Genomic DNA, 18,006 nt, shown 5'->3' on the forward strand with positions numbered 1-18,006 from the left:
TAGGTAACAGTGAGGGTGGATGAAGACAATGCCTTGATCCAACCCTGCTACCTCTATCTCATTCCATCCCACACAACATTCTGCTCACCTGTTTTCACTGTGCTCCTGATTTCCCCCAGTACCTCAAATTTAAAATGCTGATCCTTTTGCTTATATCCTTGCATAGCTTAGCCTCTCCCTCTCTCTATAACCCTCCCTATCCCTACATCTCCTTTCCTCCCACCCCACCTTGGAAATCTGTGTACCTATGGCTCTGGCCCTCTCTTTGACTGTCATTGGACATGCTTTCAGCTGTGTAAGCTTCATGAAGTAAAATTCTACATCAAAACCACTCCACGTCCCTCTTCTTCATTACGCCTTGTATTAAAACCCACTTTTTGGACCAAGCATTTAGTCACCTTCTCTGATAACTTTGGTTTAGGTCCATTTTTTAGAATCTAAATATAGTTCTGTGGAGCTTGAAATGTTTTTCTAAGATGAAGACTCTATGTAAAATGCACATTCATATTTGGTTAATCAAGAGTTAGTTGGATTCTTTTCAGGGTCTATAGGCATTATAGTTTTGATATACAAATGTACAATGTGTGAAAAGCAACAACTCAACTTTGCTCTTTTCAGGTACCGTACAAATCTAACAGCTTTGAAGTCTTTGGATTCAAGTAAAAATGTAAGTTTGTAATAATGAAAGTGTCATTGTGAGCTGCAGTATCGAATGCTTGGAGCGCTGCACTTATAATCTTACAATGTGTGTCATTTGATTTTTTTTAAATGTAAAATTATTTTTGCTGGTCACTTAGTTCAGGTGAAGCTCATATTAATGACATTTGCTGGATCGTAAAACAGCTTTATGAGATAATGCTCAAGGTTGTCTATCAGCACTTCTTTGCATGTGTGAAGTATCTACCCAGAGTCAGTAAGTGATGTTTTACAAAGTACCTTTATATATGGTTGAACTTGAATTTAAATCATTCTGGAATGGTCTCAGATGATTAGGTCAATTTTTCATTTAGCTGTGGCCAACCGTAAGATAACACACCTGAAAACAAATCAAAAGTGTTCCAGGTGCTGATTTCATGTCTTGATATAGCAAGGGCATATAAGACCTTCTCAATTATAGTAGTATAAATGTATTTCTCTAGCTTACCATATCCTTCTCAATGCAAGCTGCTCCACAGTAATAGTGAAGTAATTATTGCATAATACTGTTCAAGTGTCAGAAAACCACCTAATGTTTTTGAACTTTTCAGGACCATTGACTATTCAGGGGTATAGTTGCATGAGTGTCAGTAGCCCATGTAGGAAACAATTTGCATTTATATGGCACCATTAAAATAGTGAAACATCCCAAAGTGCTTCCTGCAAGTGATTATCCAACCAAAATTTGATGCTGGATCATGCAAGGAGCTATTGGGACATTTGAGCAATAGTTTCATCAAAACAGTAGGTTTTAAGGAACATCTCAAGGGTGAGAGAAGGGTACAGAGGAGAGGTTTAGCGAGGAAATTCTAGTACTTAAGGCTTTGGCAGCTGATGACATGGCCACCAATAGTAGAATGGAAAATATTGGAAATGTGCAAAAGGCCAGAATTTGAGGATCATGGAGTTCTTGCAGAGCTGGGCAGGAGGTGGTTACAGAGGTAGGGAGGAGTGAAGCAGTGGAGGGATTTGTAAACAAGGGAGAGAATTTTAAAATTGAGTTATTGCTTAACCAGAAGTCAGGGTAGGTCAATGGGGGTTATGTGTGGACAGTGCTTGGTGAGAGTTAGGATTCAGGTGGCAGAGTTGTAGATGAGCTCAAGTTTGTGAAGGATGTAAGGTTGGAGGGCAGCCTGGAGAGCATTAGGATGGAGCTGAAAAGTAACAATCACATAGATAAGGGTTTTAGAAGCAGATGAGTTAAGGCGGGATGGAAATAGGTGATGTTACGGAAGTGGAACTAGGCAGTCTTGGTGATGGAGAGGATATGAGGTCAAAAGCTCAGCTCGGTAAAATAGGATGGCAAGATTGCAATTAGTCTGGTCAAACCATGAACAACAGTCTTCCAAATATTTAATTGGATGAGCAGAAATTTTCTCCAGTACTGGATGCTGGACAAGTAACGTGACTGATCAGTGGTGGTGTGAGATAGAGCTGAGTGTCATCATCCTACATATGGCATATAATGTGTTTTGGATGATGTTGCTGCAGGGCAAATAGATAAAAAAACAGGAGGGGGCCACGGATAGATCCTTAGGAATTTCCAGAGGCAATAGTTCAGGAACAGAAAGAGAAGCCATTGCAGGTGATTCTCTGGCTAGGACTGGATAGACAGGAATGGAACAAGATGAGGCCAGTGTTATGACCAGGTGAGAAGAGGTGAACTAGTTCCCCTCTATTCAACCTCTTCGGCTGATCACAACAAAAGTTTAAGTTTCTTTTTATGAGGATACGACTTTTCCAAATCAGAATGTATTTAACTATTTATGCTGTGAACAATAAGGAGCCAATCAAACAAGATTTTCTTGACTCAAGGAAAGAACACATTTATTAACCCTTAAACCAAAGAAAATCAATAAAAACGTGACGTCAAGCATTCAGTCCTTCTGCAGTCGTTAGGACACGTGCGTGCGCACACACCACAAAAAAGGGGAGTTAAGAGTCTAGTTTAAAAAAAGATAAAAGAATATGCAGTTAAGTGTGCTTTGATTGTCCTCGAGGTGTAGATTTTAAAAGTTGTGGCCAATTTTAAGTTAGCTGGTTTCTTGGATGTGGTCAGATGTAGAAGATGTTTCAATTATTACGAGATCTCAGTTTGCTGGTCGGTTTCTGGTAGAGTTGGCTTCTCAAACCGGGTGATATGCTTACTCCAAAAGAGAGAGGGAAAAAGAGAGCCCTCAGCTTGTTCCCTCTGCTCAAGACTTTTTTGACACCACCTGTGTCACTCTCTAGTGGCTGGGTAGCCTTGCTTTGAAATACTTCACCCATTGTGTATTTTCAAGAGGTTTTGGGTGGGTCTGTTTGTGGCAACCATTGTTTCAAGATCCAGTGCTTTGCATTTTTAATGTCACTTCCTCAGTTACAAGTTTTGATGGGTGTCTGGATTATAGGAATGTCTCTCTCTCCACACTCCCCTGAGTGTGATTTGTTTGTTTCTCACCTTTACCTTGGAATGTGGTGTTGCATTTTTTAAGCAATTTGATTTGCCTCTGTTCAAACTGCAAAAGTTCCAGTCAGTTAAAAGTTGAAAAATCATATTTTCAAAAGTAAAGGGGCATGGCCTCATAATAGCAGTCCCACCAAGATGACTAATGGAAGGGAGGAATTGGAGGAGGATGATGTGATCAACCATTCAGGATGAGGAGGGATAGTCCATCATGGTCACAGTCACATAGTATGTAATTTATGACTTTGATTAGGGCTATTTCAGTGCTTTGGCAGGGAGTGCAACCTGATTGATGGGGCTCAAATATAGAGTTGCAAGAAAGATGGCCACAAATTTGACACGTCAAAGGTTGTTTTTATATTTAGTTGATGACAGATTTGAAGGGGAGGGAGGCAGGGCACGGCTGACAATTTCAGCTAAAATGGGGACCAGGAAGGGGAATTGGGTGGTCAGCTGTTTGGTGGGAAAAAGGTCAAGGGAGCAGAGTTGTCTCATGGACAAGATGAGCTAGGGGAGGGGAAGATGGGAGAGAAGCTACTGAAATATGTGAGGTCAGGGCTAGGGCAAGAGGGAACCTTTAGGAGAATGAAAACAAAATACCGAGGACGCTGGAGATCGGAAATAAAAACAAAAAGTGGTGGAAAAACTGATTTCTGAAGAAGAGTCATATTGGACTTGAAACGGTAACTCTGTTTCTCTCTCCGCAGATGCTGCCAGACCTGCTGAGTTTATCCAGAACCTTTAGGAGAATTTTGGTTTGGTGGGCCAGGGGAAGGAAGTGGCAGAGGCTGCTGAATGGATGTTCTTAATTTTATAGACAAAGAAATCCATCAATCCTCACACTTGTTTTTGGAAGTGAGGGTGGAGGGAACAGGGAAAAGAGTTTGAAGAATATGACTTGCAGTGGAGAAGAGAATCTACATTTCAGGATGATCCTGGAATAGTGAAAGGTCATTTTTGTGTAAGAAAAGATGAGTTGATAGACCACTTAACTTGGAGAAAACATTACAGCTGTACCTAGTCTTAACCTTCCTTAATGACATAGATATTTTTAAACAGAATTGCTGAATAGCAATCTGGAGTGAAAAATTTGGCTGAATTTCTTCATTCTTCAAATCCCAAATTATAATGCTTCCATTCCCACTTGACTAAGATTATTAACTTGGTACGAACAAAGGATGGAATCTGGGATTTCTGTGGTGCCAAAAGACCATCAGGAAACAGAAAAATGACTCCAGCTATCTTCAAATGTTTGGTTTGTTTGAGATTTGAACCTTCAGAAAAACTGAATTAGGATTTATATTGCTTAGAATTCAATACATGGAACCTAATTTGGTATGGGATTGCCTTGTATGAACTGATTTGAGTTATCATTGACACTTAGTCAACAGCTGGAGAAGTAGTACAGCATTGTTTCAAATATATACTTCACTTCTTAACTTGCCACAAAGGTACCACAATAAAAAGAATGAACATGACACAGCTGTTTTTTTGTTCAGGGTCATAAAATCAGTGAAACAAGTTGTAACTGTGTACTGCTGGTTATGCTTATTGGTCGACAATATACGGATAAGCAATCTCTGGTCCAATAACAACTTTACTGCTTAATTGAATCTAAGCCTTTAGGGTACTGCTAATGCCTTCAACAAGCATCTCAAGTGAGCTGACTGTCATTTTCCTGTTCATGAGCAAACTTATTTTCCTATTCTAGCAAGAGTTTTTCTTATTGATTCCAAATGTTGCATTATATTTTAATACTCTTTGCTTAATCCTGAAGATTAAATATCCTTGGATGTTGCATACTTCTTTATCTATGTTCTTTTAAAATACATATTTGTACAAATACTGCTCTCATTTTGAGAAACATTCTGTTGTGTCCTTCTACTCAAACTTCTTTAAAGGTGCGAAGATGTTTGAGTACTTACCTAAAAGCACTAGCCAGTATGACCAGAAATCATTATTCAATTTAATAATTGCAATGTTCTTTTATATTGTAGAAAATGTGTATAACACTCACTTCCTGCACGTCACATTTTGTTCCCATATTTCATCTGTCACGCTTGAAAAACTCAACTTGAAAGCCTTTTTGCAGCGTTGTATACCTTTTTTGAAATGCCTACTTCTGATTGGTCTGTTCTGCCACATTTTTGCTTTCACAGCCTAATTTCCAACCTCACAGACATCAACTATTGTCTTCAGCTTAACCTGAGATATATTTCATATAAAAGGTTTAAACAAACTCTAATTTAATATGAACTTTCATTCCTTTATAGTTTTCCTTGATTGGCAGAAAGCTGCGTTTTATTCAATTAATTTGTCATTCCTGTCAAGTAGCTGTCATTACTGATTTTGTAAATTTAACATCTTCCTCAAAGTATTGTATTCTTTTGATTGTAAAGGAATGCAACTTTTATTTATTTGCCTGAAAAGCACACTTTCCTCTGCTAATGTATGTGCTGCTTGTTTCCTATCTCAGTTAGGTTATTTAAATTTATTTCTCTCGTCCCTTTATTTCCTTGTTGCTCAAGAAGTCTGCATCAGGCAAGCCAGCTTTGCTATTACTTCCATTGATTCACAACCATTACTTATTGCCCTCTTGTGTTAATTTATCTGTCATATTTTATCCGTTGATGAAAAGTCTGTGTCTTTTAATTTATTTATTGTGAGAAACCCATACCAGTGAACTTTGCTGTTGCTATTGGCTAGATGACAGTTTGTATTTGCTGGTGCGTTCCTCAGATCTGCTATTTGATTAACTAATTTCCTGCCCCAGTTGATCTGTTTCATTTGCATTGTCAACTCGTCTGATATTGATAATATATTGTATATAGTCCGTTTCTGTAAGTGTGACATTTACTTCTTATCACACAGTCACCACTGCACTTTGTTTTTAAACCCATACTGTGAGAAAACTTTTGTCCTCTGACTTATTGTGAGCAATAAACTTGCTTGTTTAGCATTTAAAAGTTTTGCTTGTAGCGCACACTTCACTTCCTTTAACACTTTTTTGTTGCTATTTCTGCCGTGCCTGCTTTTCAGGCTAGATATCCTCCTCCTACACCTGAGCCTCATTGACATCTCCTTGCTCTATTTCCAAGGTAGGTCGTGCTGTGGCGTTGCTCTCACAACGCTTCTTCACCTCAGTGTTGGATAAATTGGGCCAGCACTGTGTCTGGCCTTATCTGCATCCCCTACCCCAATTCACAGTGCCAGTACTTCCCACCCCTCTCCCTCACTAGTTGATGCTGACCTCAATTACTGCTGCCCCTCATCTCCCACTTCATCTTCTGGAGCTATCTTGATCGAAAATTGTTTAATGTTGTAACTGTGGACTTTGCTCATTAAATAAAAGAACAAGCACGTGGCCAGCAACAGTATGATTGAGAACTTGATTACTGAAGACAGCTGGGCTGAGATAATGCTGGTGGGAGAAGAGGGAAGGGCACCTTCTGCTTTGAAAAGTGCAGAGTTATCAACTTGCATTCTCCTCTGCCCTCATTTTGTCAATCTTGCCAGACCAGCTAATGCCACCCGACATTACCACCTTGCACACTGTCCCATGCCAGATATGAGGGTTTTTATATTCATGTTCACTAACTTTTCCAGGCCATGGAACCCACCTCAAGTCTCTCCAACCCCACGATATCTCTCTGCTCTCAAAACTCCCAGTTCATGGGTCTCGGGACCCTTTTCCCAGAATCGATAACTCCCACAACCATGCTTCCATATCCACTAGCAATTTTTCACTCCTGTTGGACAATCCCCCTCATGGTTTCCAAATCTCGCAGCTCCTCTCCCTGTTTCACATCCTTGCACTATATCCCATTTTTCCACAATTATTCCTTCTAATACTTTCATAACCAGCCTTCCTCGTATTTCTACACCCCAGTAATCCCAAATGCAATCATCTCAATTTAGCATTATCATGCCTCCATTGTCACAGCCTTTCCAGAGCTACCTTCACCCAAGGAAACCTAATATCCTTCTGTTCCTACCAGACTTCCCCATTCAGTGCTAACAGATTCCACCCTCTCTATATACTGACCATATAGCACCACCACCTCAGTTCTGCTGCTTATTGCCTCCTTACTTGCTGGAATATTTTGTATCTTGGCTTTTTTAAAAAAGATAAATTAACTAAACAAAACATAATGAAGGCGACTTCATATTATCAGGAAGAATAGTCAGAACCATTGAATTTGATACTGTCACAAAATACTCTCAAACCAGTGGCACTGATGATATATTCTGTTAAATGGGATAAAACAGCATATCCTCTGATTCACTATGAGAAACTCATTTAGTTAAATGTTACTAAGATAGTTGTCCTTCAAACTTGAGCATTTTCAGCTTTGTATAAATTATTGGAAATACTCAGCAGTCAAGTAGCATAAGTATTTCTAGCAATTTCCTGTTTATATTTCAAACTTCCAGCCCCTAGAATATTTTGCTTTTGTTTGGTATTTTCATCTCGTTGTCGAGTGTACCAAAAAAAGATCATTTGAGGAATTCTTTGCCCAGTAGATTTTTAGGATCAACAGATCAGTAGTAATTTTCCATTTAAAGCCATATCTGACTATATTTTTATAGGTGTATCACATAATCAGTGAATTAAAAATTACCTAGGCACAATTTACTGATGGAACAATCCATGTGTGAATATTGCTTAGAGAGGAGCATTTCTCTTAATTTGCAAGGCGGGATCATGTTCATTTAAGTACTTATGTATGTTTAATCTTAAGATGTTGCATTTTCTATACTGTTCATTTGTCTGAACGTGTTTACACAATATTAATTCAGAACTTTTATTAAATTAGATCTTGGTAAAGAATTTGATAAACTGCGGCATTCCAAATGTATCTATTCTAAATGTTTTCAGGTGCATATAGGTTTGAAGGTGAACAGGAAAACATTTCAGCAATACAACACACTTATGAAAGCAGCAGTCAGCTGCTTGTGGACATCAAGAAGCTTTGAGCAAGATATTCACCCAATGGGTATTGGAATTGAACACAACCTGCTAGTACAAACAAGAGTTCCAGATTCTGTGAGCAGCTTTACAATTGTTAATCATCCAGCACTCATGGGACATGCCATAAATTTTATCCAGAAGGTAAGCACAGATTGCGAATTAAGACCCAAGCATAAAGATTACAGATAATCGGTATCAACAAATTGATTTGTGCACTGAGTTTTATTCTGTTTGCAACATGGTTCTGTTTTGGGGAAGCGGTGGATTAGTAATCTTGAGACCCAGGATAATGCTTAGGGGACCCGGGTTTGAATCCGACTAAGGTAGATGGTGAAATTTGAACTCAATAAAAATCAGGAATTAGAAGTCTGATGATGACCATGAAACCTTGTCGATTGTCATAAAAACCCATCTGGTTCACTAATATCCTTTTAGGGGAGGGAATCTGTTGTCCTTAACTGGTCTGGCCCACATGTGACTGCAGACCCACAGCAATGTGGTTGACTCTTGGATGCCATTTGAAATGGCCTAGCAAGCCACTCGGTTGTATCAAACTGCTAAAAAAGTCTAAAAGGAATGCAACCGGACGGACCGCCCAGCATCGACCTAGGCACCGGAAACAAGAACAGCAAACTCAGCCCTGTCGACCCTGCAAAGTTCTCCTTACTAACATCTGGGGGCTAGTGCCAAGCTGGGAGAGTTGTCTCACAGACTAGTCAAGTAACAGCTTGACATAGACATACTCACAGAATCATACCTTACTGGCAACGTCCCAGGCACCAACATCACCATCCCTGGGTATGTCCTGTCCCAGCGGCTGCACAGACCCAGCAGAGGTGGTGGCACACTGATATACAGTAGGGGCGGATTTGCCCTGGGAGTCCTGACTCCCAGGCCCCATGAAGTCTCATGGCATCAGGTCAAACATTGGCAGGAAACCTGCTGATTACCACACCCCGCACCATCACACCCCCCCCCTGCCCCACGGCTGATGAATCAGTACTCCTCCATGCTGAACATCACTTGCAGGAAGCACTGAGGATGTCAAGGATGCAGCACACACTTTGGGTGGGGAGAGACTTCAATGTCCAACACCAAGAGTGGCTCAGTAGCACCACAATAGACCGAGCTGGCTGAGTCATAAAGGACATAGCTGCTAAACTGGGTCCAAGGCAGGTGATAAGGGAACCAACAAGAGGGAAAAATAAACTTGACCTCATCCTCACCAACCTGCTTGCCCTAGATGCATCTGTCCATGACAGTATTGGTAGATGTGACCACTGCACTGTTCTTGTGGAGACGAAGTGCAGTCTTCACATTGAGGATACCCTCCATCGTGTTGTGTGGCACTACCACCATGCTAATTGAGATAGATTTCAAACAGACCTAGCAACTCAAGTCTGGACATCCATGAGGATCTGTGGGCCATTAGCAGCAGCAGAACTGTACTCAACCACAATCTGTAACCTCATGGCCTGGCATGCCTCTCATTCTACCATTACGACCAAGCCAGGGGATCAACCCTGGTTCAATGAAAAGTTCAGGAGGGCATGCCAAGAGCAGCACAGGCATACCTAAAAATGAGGTGTCAACCTGGTGAAGCCACAACACAGGGCTACTTGTGTGCCAAACAGCATAAGCAGCAAGCAATAGACAATGCTAAGCGATTCCACAACAAATCTAAGCACTGAGTCAATGGTGATGGTTGATTAAACAACTCACTGGGGAAGGAGGCTCCACAAATATCCCCATCCTTAATGATGGGGAAGCCCAGCACATCAGTGCAAGAGATAAGGCTGAAGCATTTGCAACAATCTTCAGCCAGAAGTGCTGGGTGGATGATCCATCTCAGCCTCCTCCGGAGGTCCCCAGCATCATAGATGCCAGTCTTCAGCCAATTTGATTCACACCACATGATATCAAGAAATGGCTGAAGGCACTCGATACTGCAAAGGCTATGGGCCCTGACAATATTCTGGCAATAGTACTGAAGAATTATGCTCCAGAACTTGCTGTGCCGCTAGCCAAGCTGTTCCAGTTCAGTTACCATACTGGAATCTATCTGACAATGTGTAAAATTGCCCAGGTATGTCCTGTACACAAGAAGCAGGACAAATCGAACCTGGCTAATTACTGCCCCATCAGTCTACACTCGATCATCAGTAAAGTGATGGAAGGAGTCATCCATAGTGCTATCAAGTGGCACTTGCTTAGCAACAACCAGCTTGCTGAAGCTCATTTTGGGTTCTGCCAGGTCACTCTGCTTCTGACCTCATTACAGCCTTGGTTGAAACCTGAACAAAAGAGCTGAACACCTGAGGTGAGGTGAGAGTAACTGCCCTTGACATAAAGGCAGCATTTGACCGAGTGTGGCATTAAGGAGCCCTAGCAAAACGGGTTGCCAGCCAACCTACTGAGGGATTCACCATTGTTCTTTAGAAACAAACATTCGAGAGATTATGATCCAATCATGAGTTAATAAAAACAATCATGGTTCCTGTGGACATATTGTGTGGGAGATATAATCAGAGAGATTTAGTTAAACCATAGTTTAAACTCAGCTCCCATGGAACTAGAAATATCACAATCAACAACCCATGTCATAAGACAACCAGATACAAATTTACATGTGCAAAAGTACACGTCAGAAAAAAAAAATAATAATCCACTTAAACCATTAAAATCAGACAGGCCCAATTTTTAAGAGTCAAGAGCCTGTGTGGGGCTGGTCAGCAAGGAAGAAATACATTTCGTTAACTGGTGGCTCCTGACAGTGCAATGACAAAAGTGAGCCATTTACATCTAAAAAGAGTGTTACCATCAGTGTAAAAAATCATGTACCTGCAGTACATTGTATTCCATTATAGCAAACATCCATTAGATTAAAATATTTGAGTTTAAAATAGATAACTTCAGTGTTACAGATAACATATTTTGTTGATTAAAATTTGTGACAGCAAAAATCCAGTTATCAATATTTTAATTGAGGCTGGTTTTCAAGAAAATTACAATAATTTTAGCAGCAAATTCATTAATTTATTAAACATTACTATTGTTATACAAGCACAGTAATATCTCCACTAACTGTAGTGAAAATGATTGCCTTGCACAAGATGTCAAGCAAGAAATAAATGTATCTTTCATCATGCTTTTGTATTTCAGTTGTGACAATAATTCTAGCAATTAAATTTCTGGAATGGAAAATTGTTATCAAAAATTGCAATAATCAGAACAAGATTAAGAAACAAAATTTAAGAAATTGTTAAAATCAATTGTGTGGTGGTAGACTCCTCGTTAATTGAGTATGACTAAGCTGCATGTGACTTCATCTTCTGCGAGTCCTCTCTCAGCTGAAGAGTCTGATGTGAGATCGACATGGATATCCATTGAACTGGCAATTCATGTCGTATTTGTTGGTCTTGGGGGAACCGGTCTTGGAGGAACCTCTGCAGTTGTGCCACCTCTAGTGTTCTGGGCACGTTGAATGTTGCGAGTTTGGCAAAGATTGTCCTTGACGCATACTGAATCAAATTTCACGTCTTCACATGGTCCAGTCAGCTGCAGTGTTTTCCCAAGAGGGGTAGCCTGCAATGCAAAAGTTAGTAAGGCTTTTTTTTTAGGATGTCCTTGTATCGTTTGTACTGACCACCTTGATGTTATTTGCTCTGAAACAGTTTCCCAAAGAAGAACTGTTTGTGGATTTTGTAGTCATCCATAGACTGCCTATCTTAAGCTGAATTTTCTTGAGGGTGCCCTTTATGCTGTTGAGCCCAACATGATCAAGATTTTGTCCTGCCATCAAATTCTCATGGTGGACCTCAGGTGCCTTTGGTGGAAGTATTCTAGAGCTTTGACGTGGTGCCTATGGCAGGCCCAGGATTCTTTGCCATACAGCATGGTCGGAAATGAATGAATGAATTATGAATGGAAATGAATGAATTAAACAGCAACAGTAGCATTATCTGGCATGCCCAGTAATCTTCACACCAACCAAATACTCTTGCATTGCACGGCCTGCCATTGAAATCAGTGATTTTTAACATGCTTTGTTCCTTATCACATTTCTGAAATTTGCATTCAATTGAGCATGAATGCAACAACTGAAATGTAAGCATTTATGCCAGACAGATTGATACTTGGATTTTACATGCCAAATAATTCTCCAAAAATAATATATGGATGAACTGAACAAAAATCAGAAGAGCAGCAGTCTTTAAGTTCAAGTGCTTTTCACGTAATACATCCTCCAAACTTCATAGAAGTTATACCACAGGAGGCTACTTGGTCTATCATATGGTACAGGCTCTTCCAACTGAGAAGCTGCTTCACAAAGCACTTCACTGGATGCAGGGATGGTGTTTCCCCTGGCTGGGGAGTCTAGAACCAGGGGCCACAGTCTCAGGATGCGTGACAGGCCATTTAGGACTGAGATGAGGAAAAATTTCTTCACTCAGAGGGTGGTCAACCTGTGGAATTCTCCACCACCGAAGACTGCGGAGGCTGGGTCACTGAGTATATTCAAGAAAGAAATTGATAAATTTTTGGATATTAGGGGCATCAAAGGGTATGGAGAGAAAGCAGGAAAATGGTGTTGAGATAGAGGATCAGCCACGATCATATTGAATGGTAGAGCAGGTTCAAAGGGCCAAATGGCCTATTCCTGCTCCTAGTTTCTGTGTCAATGAAGTAGGCAGGTCAAAATGAAATTCCATGAGAAGGATACTTTCATTATGTCTCAAAACGAGATTTCTATTGGATATAAACTTCATGATATTACTTTAGACAGTCTAGCCTGTCTAGGGCATAGCCACAAGCCCTTTTTATCAACTGATCTATCTAGGAAGTCATTAAGTTTCCCTCTTGCTCTCGAGGAGGTACTGATTTATACCAATATTAAGAAATTTCTTCTGGCTCTGTAGGTAGAAAAGCACATTTTTAAAAAAAAAAATGAAATTACAAGGTAACATATCACTAACTGAGAAATTCACAGGTACAGGCCCAACTCCAGACCACTGCAGCCTTGAATGCAAGGTTATGACTGTCATTTAGTAGTTCAATGATATTCCCAGATAATGAGAGGATTGCACTAGTTTTTTTACTTTGTTCATGGGATATGGCCATCACTGGCTAGGCTAGCATTTATTGCCCATCCCTAAGTGCTCTTGAAAAGGTGGTGGTGAGCTGCCTTCTTGAACCACTGCAGTCCATGTGGTGTAGGTACGTCCACAGTGCTGTTAGGAAGGGAATTCCATGAGTTTGACCTATGCTACAATGAAGGAATGACGATATATTTACAAGTCAGGATGGTAAGTGCCTTGGGGGGGATCTCCCAGGTGGTGCTGTTCCCATCTGTCTGTTGCCCTTCACCTTCCAGGTGGTTGTGGGTTTAGTAGGTACTGTCTAAGGAGGCTTGGTAAGTTTCAGTAGTGCATGTTGTAGACGGTACACATTGCAGCCATTGTGCGTCGGTGTTGGAGGGAGTGAATGTTTGTGGAAGGGGTGCCAATCAAATGGACTGCTTTGCCCTAGATGGTGTCAAGCTTCTTGAGCTGCACTCATCCAGTTTGTTATCTGGGCAGAGAAAAAAGCTTACAAATAGGATGGTGATAATTTTACCCTTGATAATCCCAAAATTCATTTTTTTTTTACAGGGGTGGCCTGATGGAAAGAAGCGATTGCATGTAATACAGGTATGCTAACCAGATGTATTTCCAAAGAATATGGATGAGGAAATGAGATTTGAGCAATTCATCAGGGGCCTCATGCATACAAATATGATAATCTGTCATATTTTGATGTAAAGTGATGGTTTCCTACATTTCTCTCTTTTGCTACCTTTTCTTACTTGACCTCTTCCTTTTTCCTTATTTTTCTCTTTCCTCCCCCACTGCTTTACCTGTTCCCTTCTTCCTTCCACGACACACTTTCCAGCCATTTACCATCTCTTTCTGTACCCTTCCCTAACACCTGTCTCTTATCAATGCCCCCTCTGATGTGTCTCCATCATACTCTTGTTCTCCATTCCTTTTTCTAAGTTATATATTTTCACCCTCCCTCTGTCCACCTTGACTCAGTGATAACACTTGTCTTTGAGTCAGAGGTTTGTGGGTTCAAACAACATGTTGCCTTTAGGATGAAATATTAAAGCATCGAACTGCCTGCCCTCTTAGGTACATATAACGCCTAATGTGGAAGTAACATTTGCAACATACAAATGTCAGGCAATGACTATCTCCAACAAGAGACAGTCTAACTACCTGCCTTGACATTCATTGGCATTACTATCACTGAATCCCTCACTATCGTGGTGGTTGTCTTTGGATATTTTGTAGCAAGCAGCTCACCTCACTCACTCTTAAACTACACATAATGCACAGGTCAGGAGTGTGACAGAATACTTTACACTTGCCTGGATGAGTGCAGTTCCAACAATACTCAAGTTGAACACCATCCAGGGCAAAGCAACCTACTGATGGGCACCCTATACACCACCTTAAACATCCTCTTCCTTCACCACTGGTGCAAACTCGAAATTTTACCACCAAGAAGGAAAAAGGCAACAGGCACATGGAAACAATACCATCTTCAAGTTTCCCTCCAATTCGCACATCTTCCTGACTTGGAAATATATTGCTGTTCCTTCGTCATATGGACTGCAGCGATTCAAGAAGATGGCTCACCACCACCACCTAGAGGGTAATTAGGGATGGGCAATAAAAACTGGCCTTGCCAGCAATGCCCACTTCCCACAAATGAATTAAAAAGAGCAAAAAACCCAAGTAACTCCTAGAAGAGCAGGAGAGTTCTGGTGTCCCAGCTAACACAAATTTCTCCACCAGCATCACTATGGGAAGCTATTGTCTGGTTATTTATCTTGTTTATCTTATTTCTCTCTTTATGGTGCTTTTCTTTATACAAATTGGCTGCCACATTATTAACAGTAACCATGCTTCAAAAGTAGCTTCACTGCTTGGCATTCAGGGCATGAGGAATTAAGAGGTGCAATATAAATGTGAGCTTGTTTTTCTTTTTTTTTCCTCACTTTCATTCTGTTTCTCCTCACCATTCTTTCACCCCCACATTATTTCTCTTTTCCAGAGTCTCATTCTCTCAACCCTGCATGCAATTTATTTCTCTCTTATTCCATTTATTTCTTAGGTCTCCTTTTTGTTTTATTTCTAAGACTTAAGTATTTAATACCGTAAGAGCAAAGTATTGCAGATATATATATATCTAAGCAACTACCTTATTAATGGCAGAATCATAAAGTGGAACTTCACTAAATCATGTCTGTGATTTATCCAATGACAGAGCAGCATTCTATGGAATCTCTTTTAACTGTATCATTTGTTTTTGGTTAGGGAAAAGTGTGGAACTGGTACGTGGAATACTTGTACGACCAAGGGCTTGATGGACTTAAACACTTCCTTGAATCCTGCATCCACACAGTGTCCAGTTCAGAACATTAAATTACAAACTATTGCACTACTAAACTGTACCATTCACGAATTTGAGAGATTTCACAGCATCTGTTTGCTTTTCGCTAAATGCACAAGAAGCCCAGCTGCTTCCTGAATAATTTTATGTATAAATAAATGCAAGAGTCTTAAATAAAGAGGAACTGGTCCATGTGTTAATCCAAATACATTGACCTAACAGGTTTGTTGCGCTGTTCAGGAACCCACCGAAATCGAGATGTCTAAGAGCTAATGCCAGTGTGGCATTAAACTATATTATAATGATTCAGAACAACTGAGAAGGATGCACACAAAGACACCAGATAATGTGGAATGTTTCACACTGCAAATATTATTTTATTGAAATATGTCAGATAGTACATAAGAAATAGTGAACTGGCAAAGTGTAGTCTGATTGAGAATGGTACTGGACAACATAATAATCGTGAAAGGGCCTTAACATTTTGCAAGATTATGTTCATAAATAATTGAACCATTAACTTGCCAATAAAATGTTGGCTTTGCATTAAGTGTTCTGCTTCATGTGTTAGCATTGTCTTATTTTCCTCAAGCTCAGTGGACCATAGCAAGAGGTTTCTGAAATCACTTCTTACTCTATAAAAATTGTTGGAATGCACAACTGTATAGCATCCCTTCACTGGGCATCTACAAAGTAGGCTTGCTGAGCATGTTGCTTTTTAAAGTATAGGTTGGGGGAGGTGAATAAAATGTTGATTATTTGACCAAATTATTGTTACAGTGCTTACAATTTGATGTTGCCAACAATTGATCTTGAAAGTTTGTTTTTAAAGTCAGAATTGTGAAATGTTATTTACCAATGCCTCAGGTGTTTAAAGTACTTAAAATTTAAAGAGCAAATAAAGAAATTGTATTTTTATAGTGGTGCGTAACATTTCAATTACAGATAGCATTTTTCTTCCCAAAGTTTACATATTTGAGATAAATTTCTTTCTAACAATTATTGAAAGTAGTCTTTGAAATGGAACCTGAGAGCCAATTAAAATGTGCTTATGCCCATCTTGACCTTATAGTATAAGGAGTCTTGTTTTATTACTTAAAGAAAACCTAACATTTTATTTTTCCTTAATTCCAAATACTGGTAAATGTAGCATGTAAACACAACTGTTTAAAGACTTTTGAACAGAGAGAATTTTTGCAGGATTCTCTTGTTCATTGTAATCAGTGGAAGATCTGTGCGACATGCCATTTTTCCAGGGGTTACAACAGCTTTACGTTTTAAGCAGTGCCTTTGGTGATGTTTTGTGCTATTTGCCTGATTATAAGCAGCTATTTGTGATAAGTGAGGATGATATCAGTGATGGGGACTGTTTGTTATTGATGATGGAAAGAAGCTGGTGTTAGTGGAAGAAATCAAGTGTATTGTTCCCTCATGGGTCATCTGAACTTGCAACTGAAAGTATTTTAAAAGTAATTGAGCTTGTTGGTAACCTCTGCTATGACTGCCCGCAGAGTGAATATCAAAAACTTTGCAGTGAAGCGGATATCAACCTGGTTGATTTGATTAACCCTGCATATTATATGCCAAATATACTTACAACTTAAATTATAATTACATAGCAATATTGCATATAATATTGAATTGTCTTGGATTGTCTGTATTTTATTTTCCCTATATGTACAAACTGTCAAATATCTAAGCTTTAAAAGCTTTAGTTTCTTTCTAATTCACTTTTTTGTATAACTTCATTTGCTAGCAAATGTCACTTGTGAGGGATTTTGTCTCAGTTGGATCAAATACATCATTCGAAATTTCAGCCATTCTCCATGGCATCCATTCAAATGACTTATAAAACAAATGAAAAATATTTGTGCTGTGGTACATCCATTTTTGTGATGAAGAGAAAACCCTGAAATTCCCCAGGACCAGAAATAGTACGTATCGCATCTGTAACGTAAGCATATCTGTGGTACATGCAGTGTTGTGGTCACTGAATTGATGCATATATAACCTGGATCTATGTAATTTAACATTTTTAAAAATGGAGTATTCATAAATACTGCTATGGAGTCAATATTTTATACAAAAATAAAAGTCAAACTCATGAAAACGGAGGTCATCAATCAATGACGCACACCAAGACAATGTTTACAAATGGTATTGCAACTGTCACCACATGGATAGCTTCAACATTAACAAAAACTCCCTAAGGTTAACGGAGGGTCTGATGGATAGCCCCATAAGAGGTATTTTCAAAAACTCTTTAACTTAAAATTGTTCACTCTACAGTGAGCTAACTTTGATCTGTTTTTGATTCCCACCCCCCTCCAGATTCTGCTCCGCTGTTGCTAAATGGCCTTTGCTTTGCTGCTTTTCACAAACCCCCATCCTGTTGCTGACTCCGTTCATCTTTCACTGGTACACTGAATTCATTACTGAGGCCACTACTTGCCTC

The 18,006-nt window shown here is 39.7% G+C and overlaps 1 protein-coding gene and 1 long non-coding RNA gene across 3 annotated transcripts in view; one reads left to right on the forward strand and one right to left on the reverse strand.

The window, feature by feature from the left end:
- Positions 1–17,674, forward strand: part of cenpi (centromere protein I) — a 97,207-nt gene extending 79,533 nt beyond the window's left edge. Inside the window, exons 17-20 of the mRNA XM_078547012.1 lie at positions 619–667; positions 8,022–8,255; positions 13,766–13,804; positions 15,476–17,674. Of these exons, the coding sequence (XP_078403138.1) occupies positions 619–667; positions 8,022–8,255; positions 13,766–13,804; positions 15,476–15,583 (430 nt within the window). The 3' untranslated portion in view covers positions 15,584–17,674. The remainder of the gene's footprint in view (positions 1–618; positions 668–8,021; positions 8,256–13,765; positions 13,805–15,475) is intronic.
- Positions 1–18,006, reverse strand: part of LOC144683708 (uncharacterized) — a 116,946-nt gene that overhangs the window by 70,489 nt on the left and 28,451 nt on the right. The window lies entirely within an intron of this gene.

This window comes from Cetorhinus maximus, chromosome 8, assembly GCF_964194155.1.
Source record: "Cetorhinus maximus chromosome 8, sCetMax3.hap1.1, whole genome shotgun sequence".
NCBI classification, from domain to species: domain Eukaryota; kingdom Metazoa; phylum Chordata; class Chondrichthyes; order Lamniformes; family Cetorhinidae; genus Cetorhinus; species Cetorhinus maximus.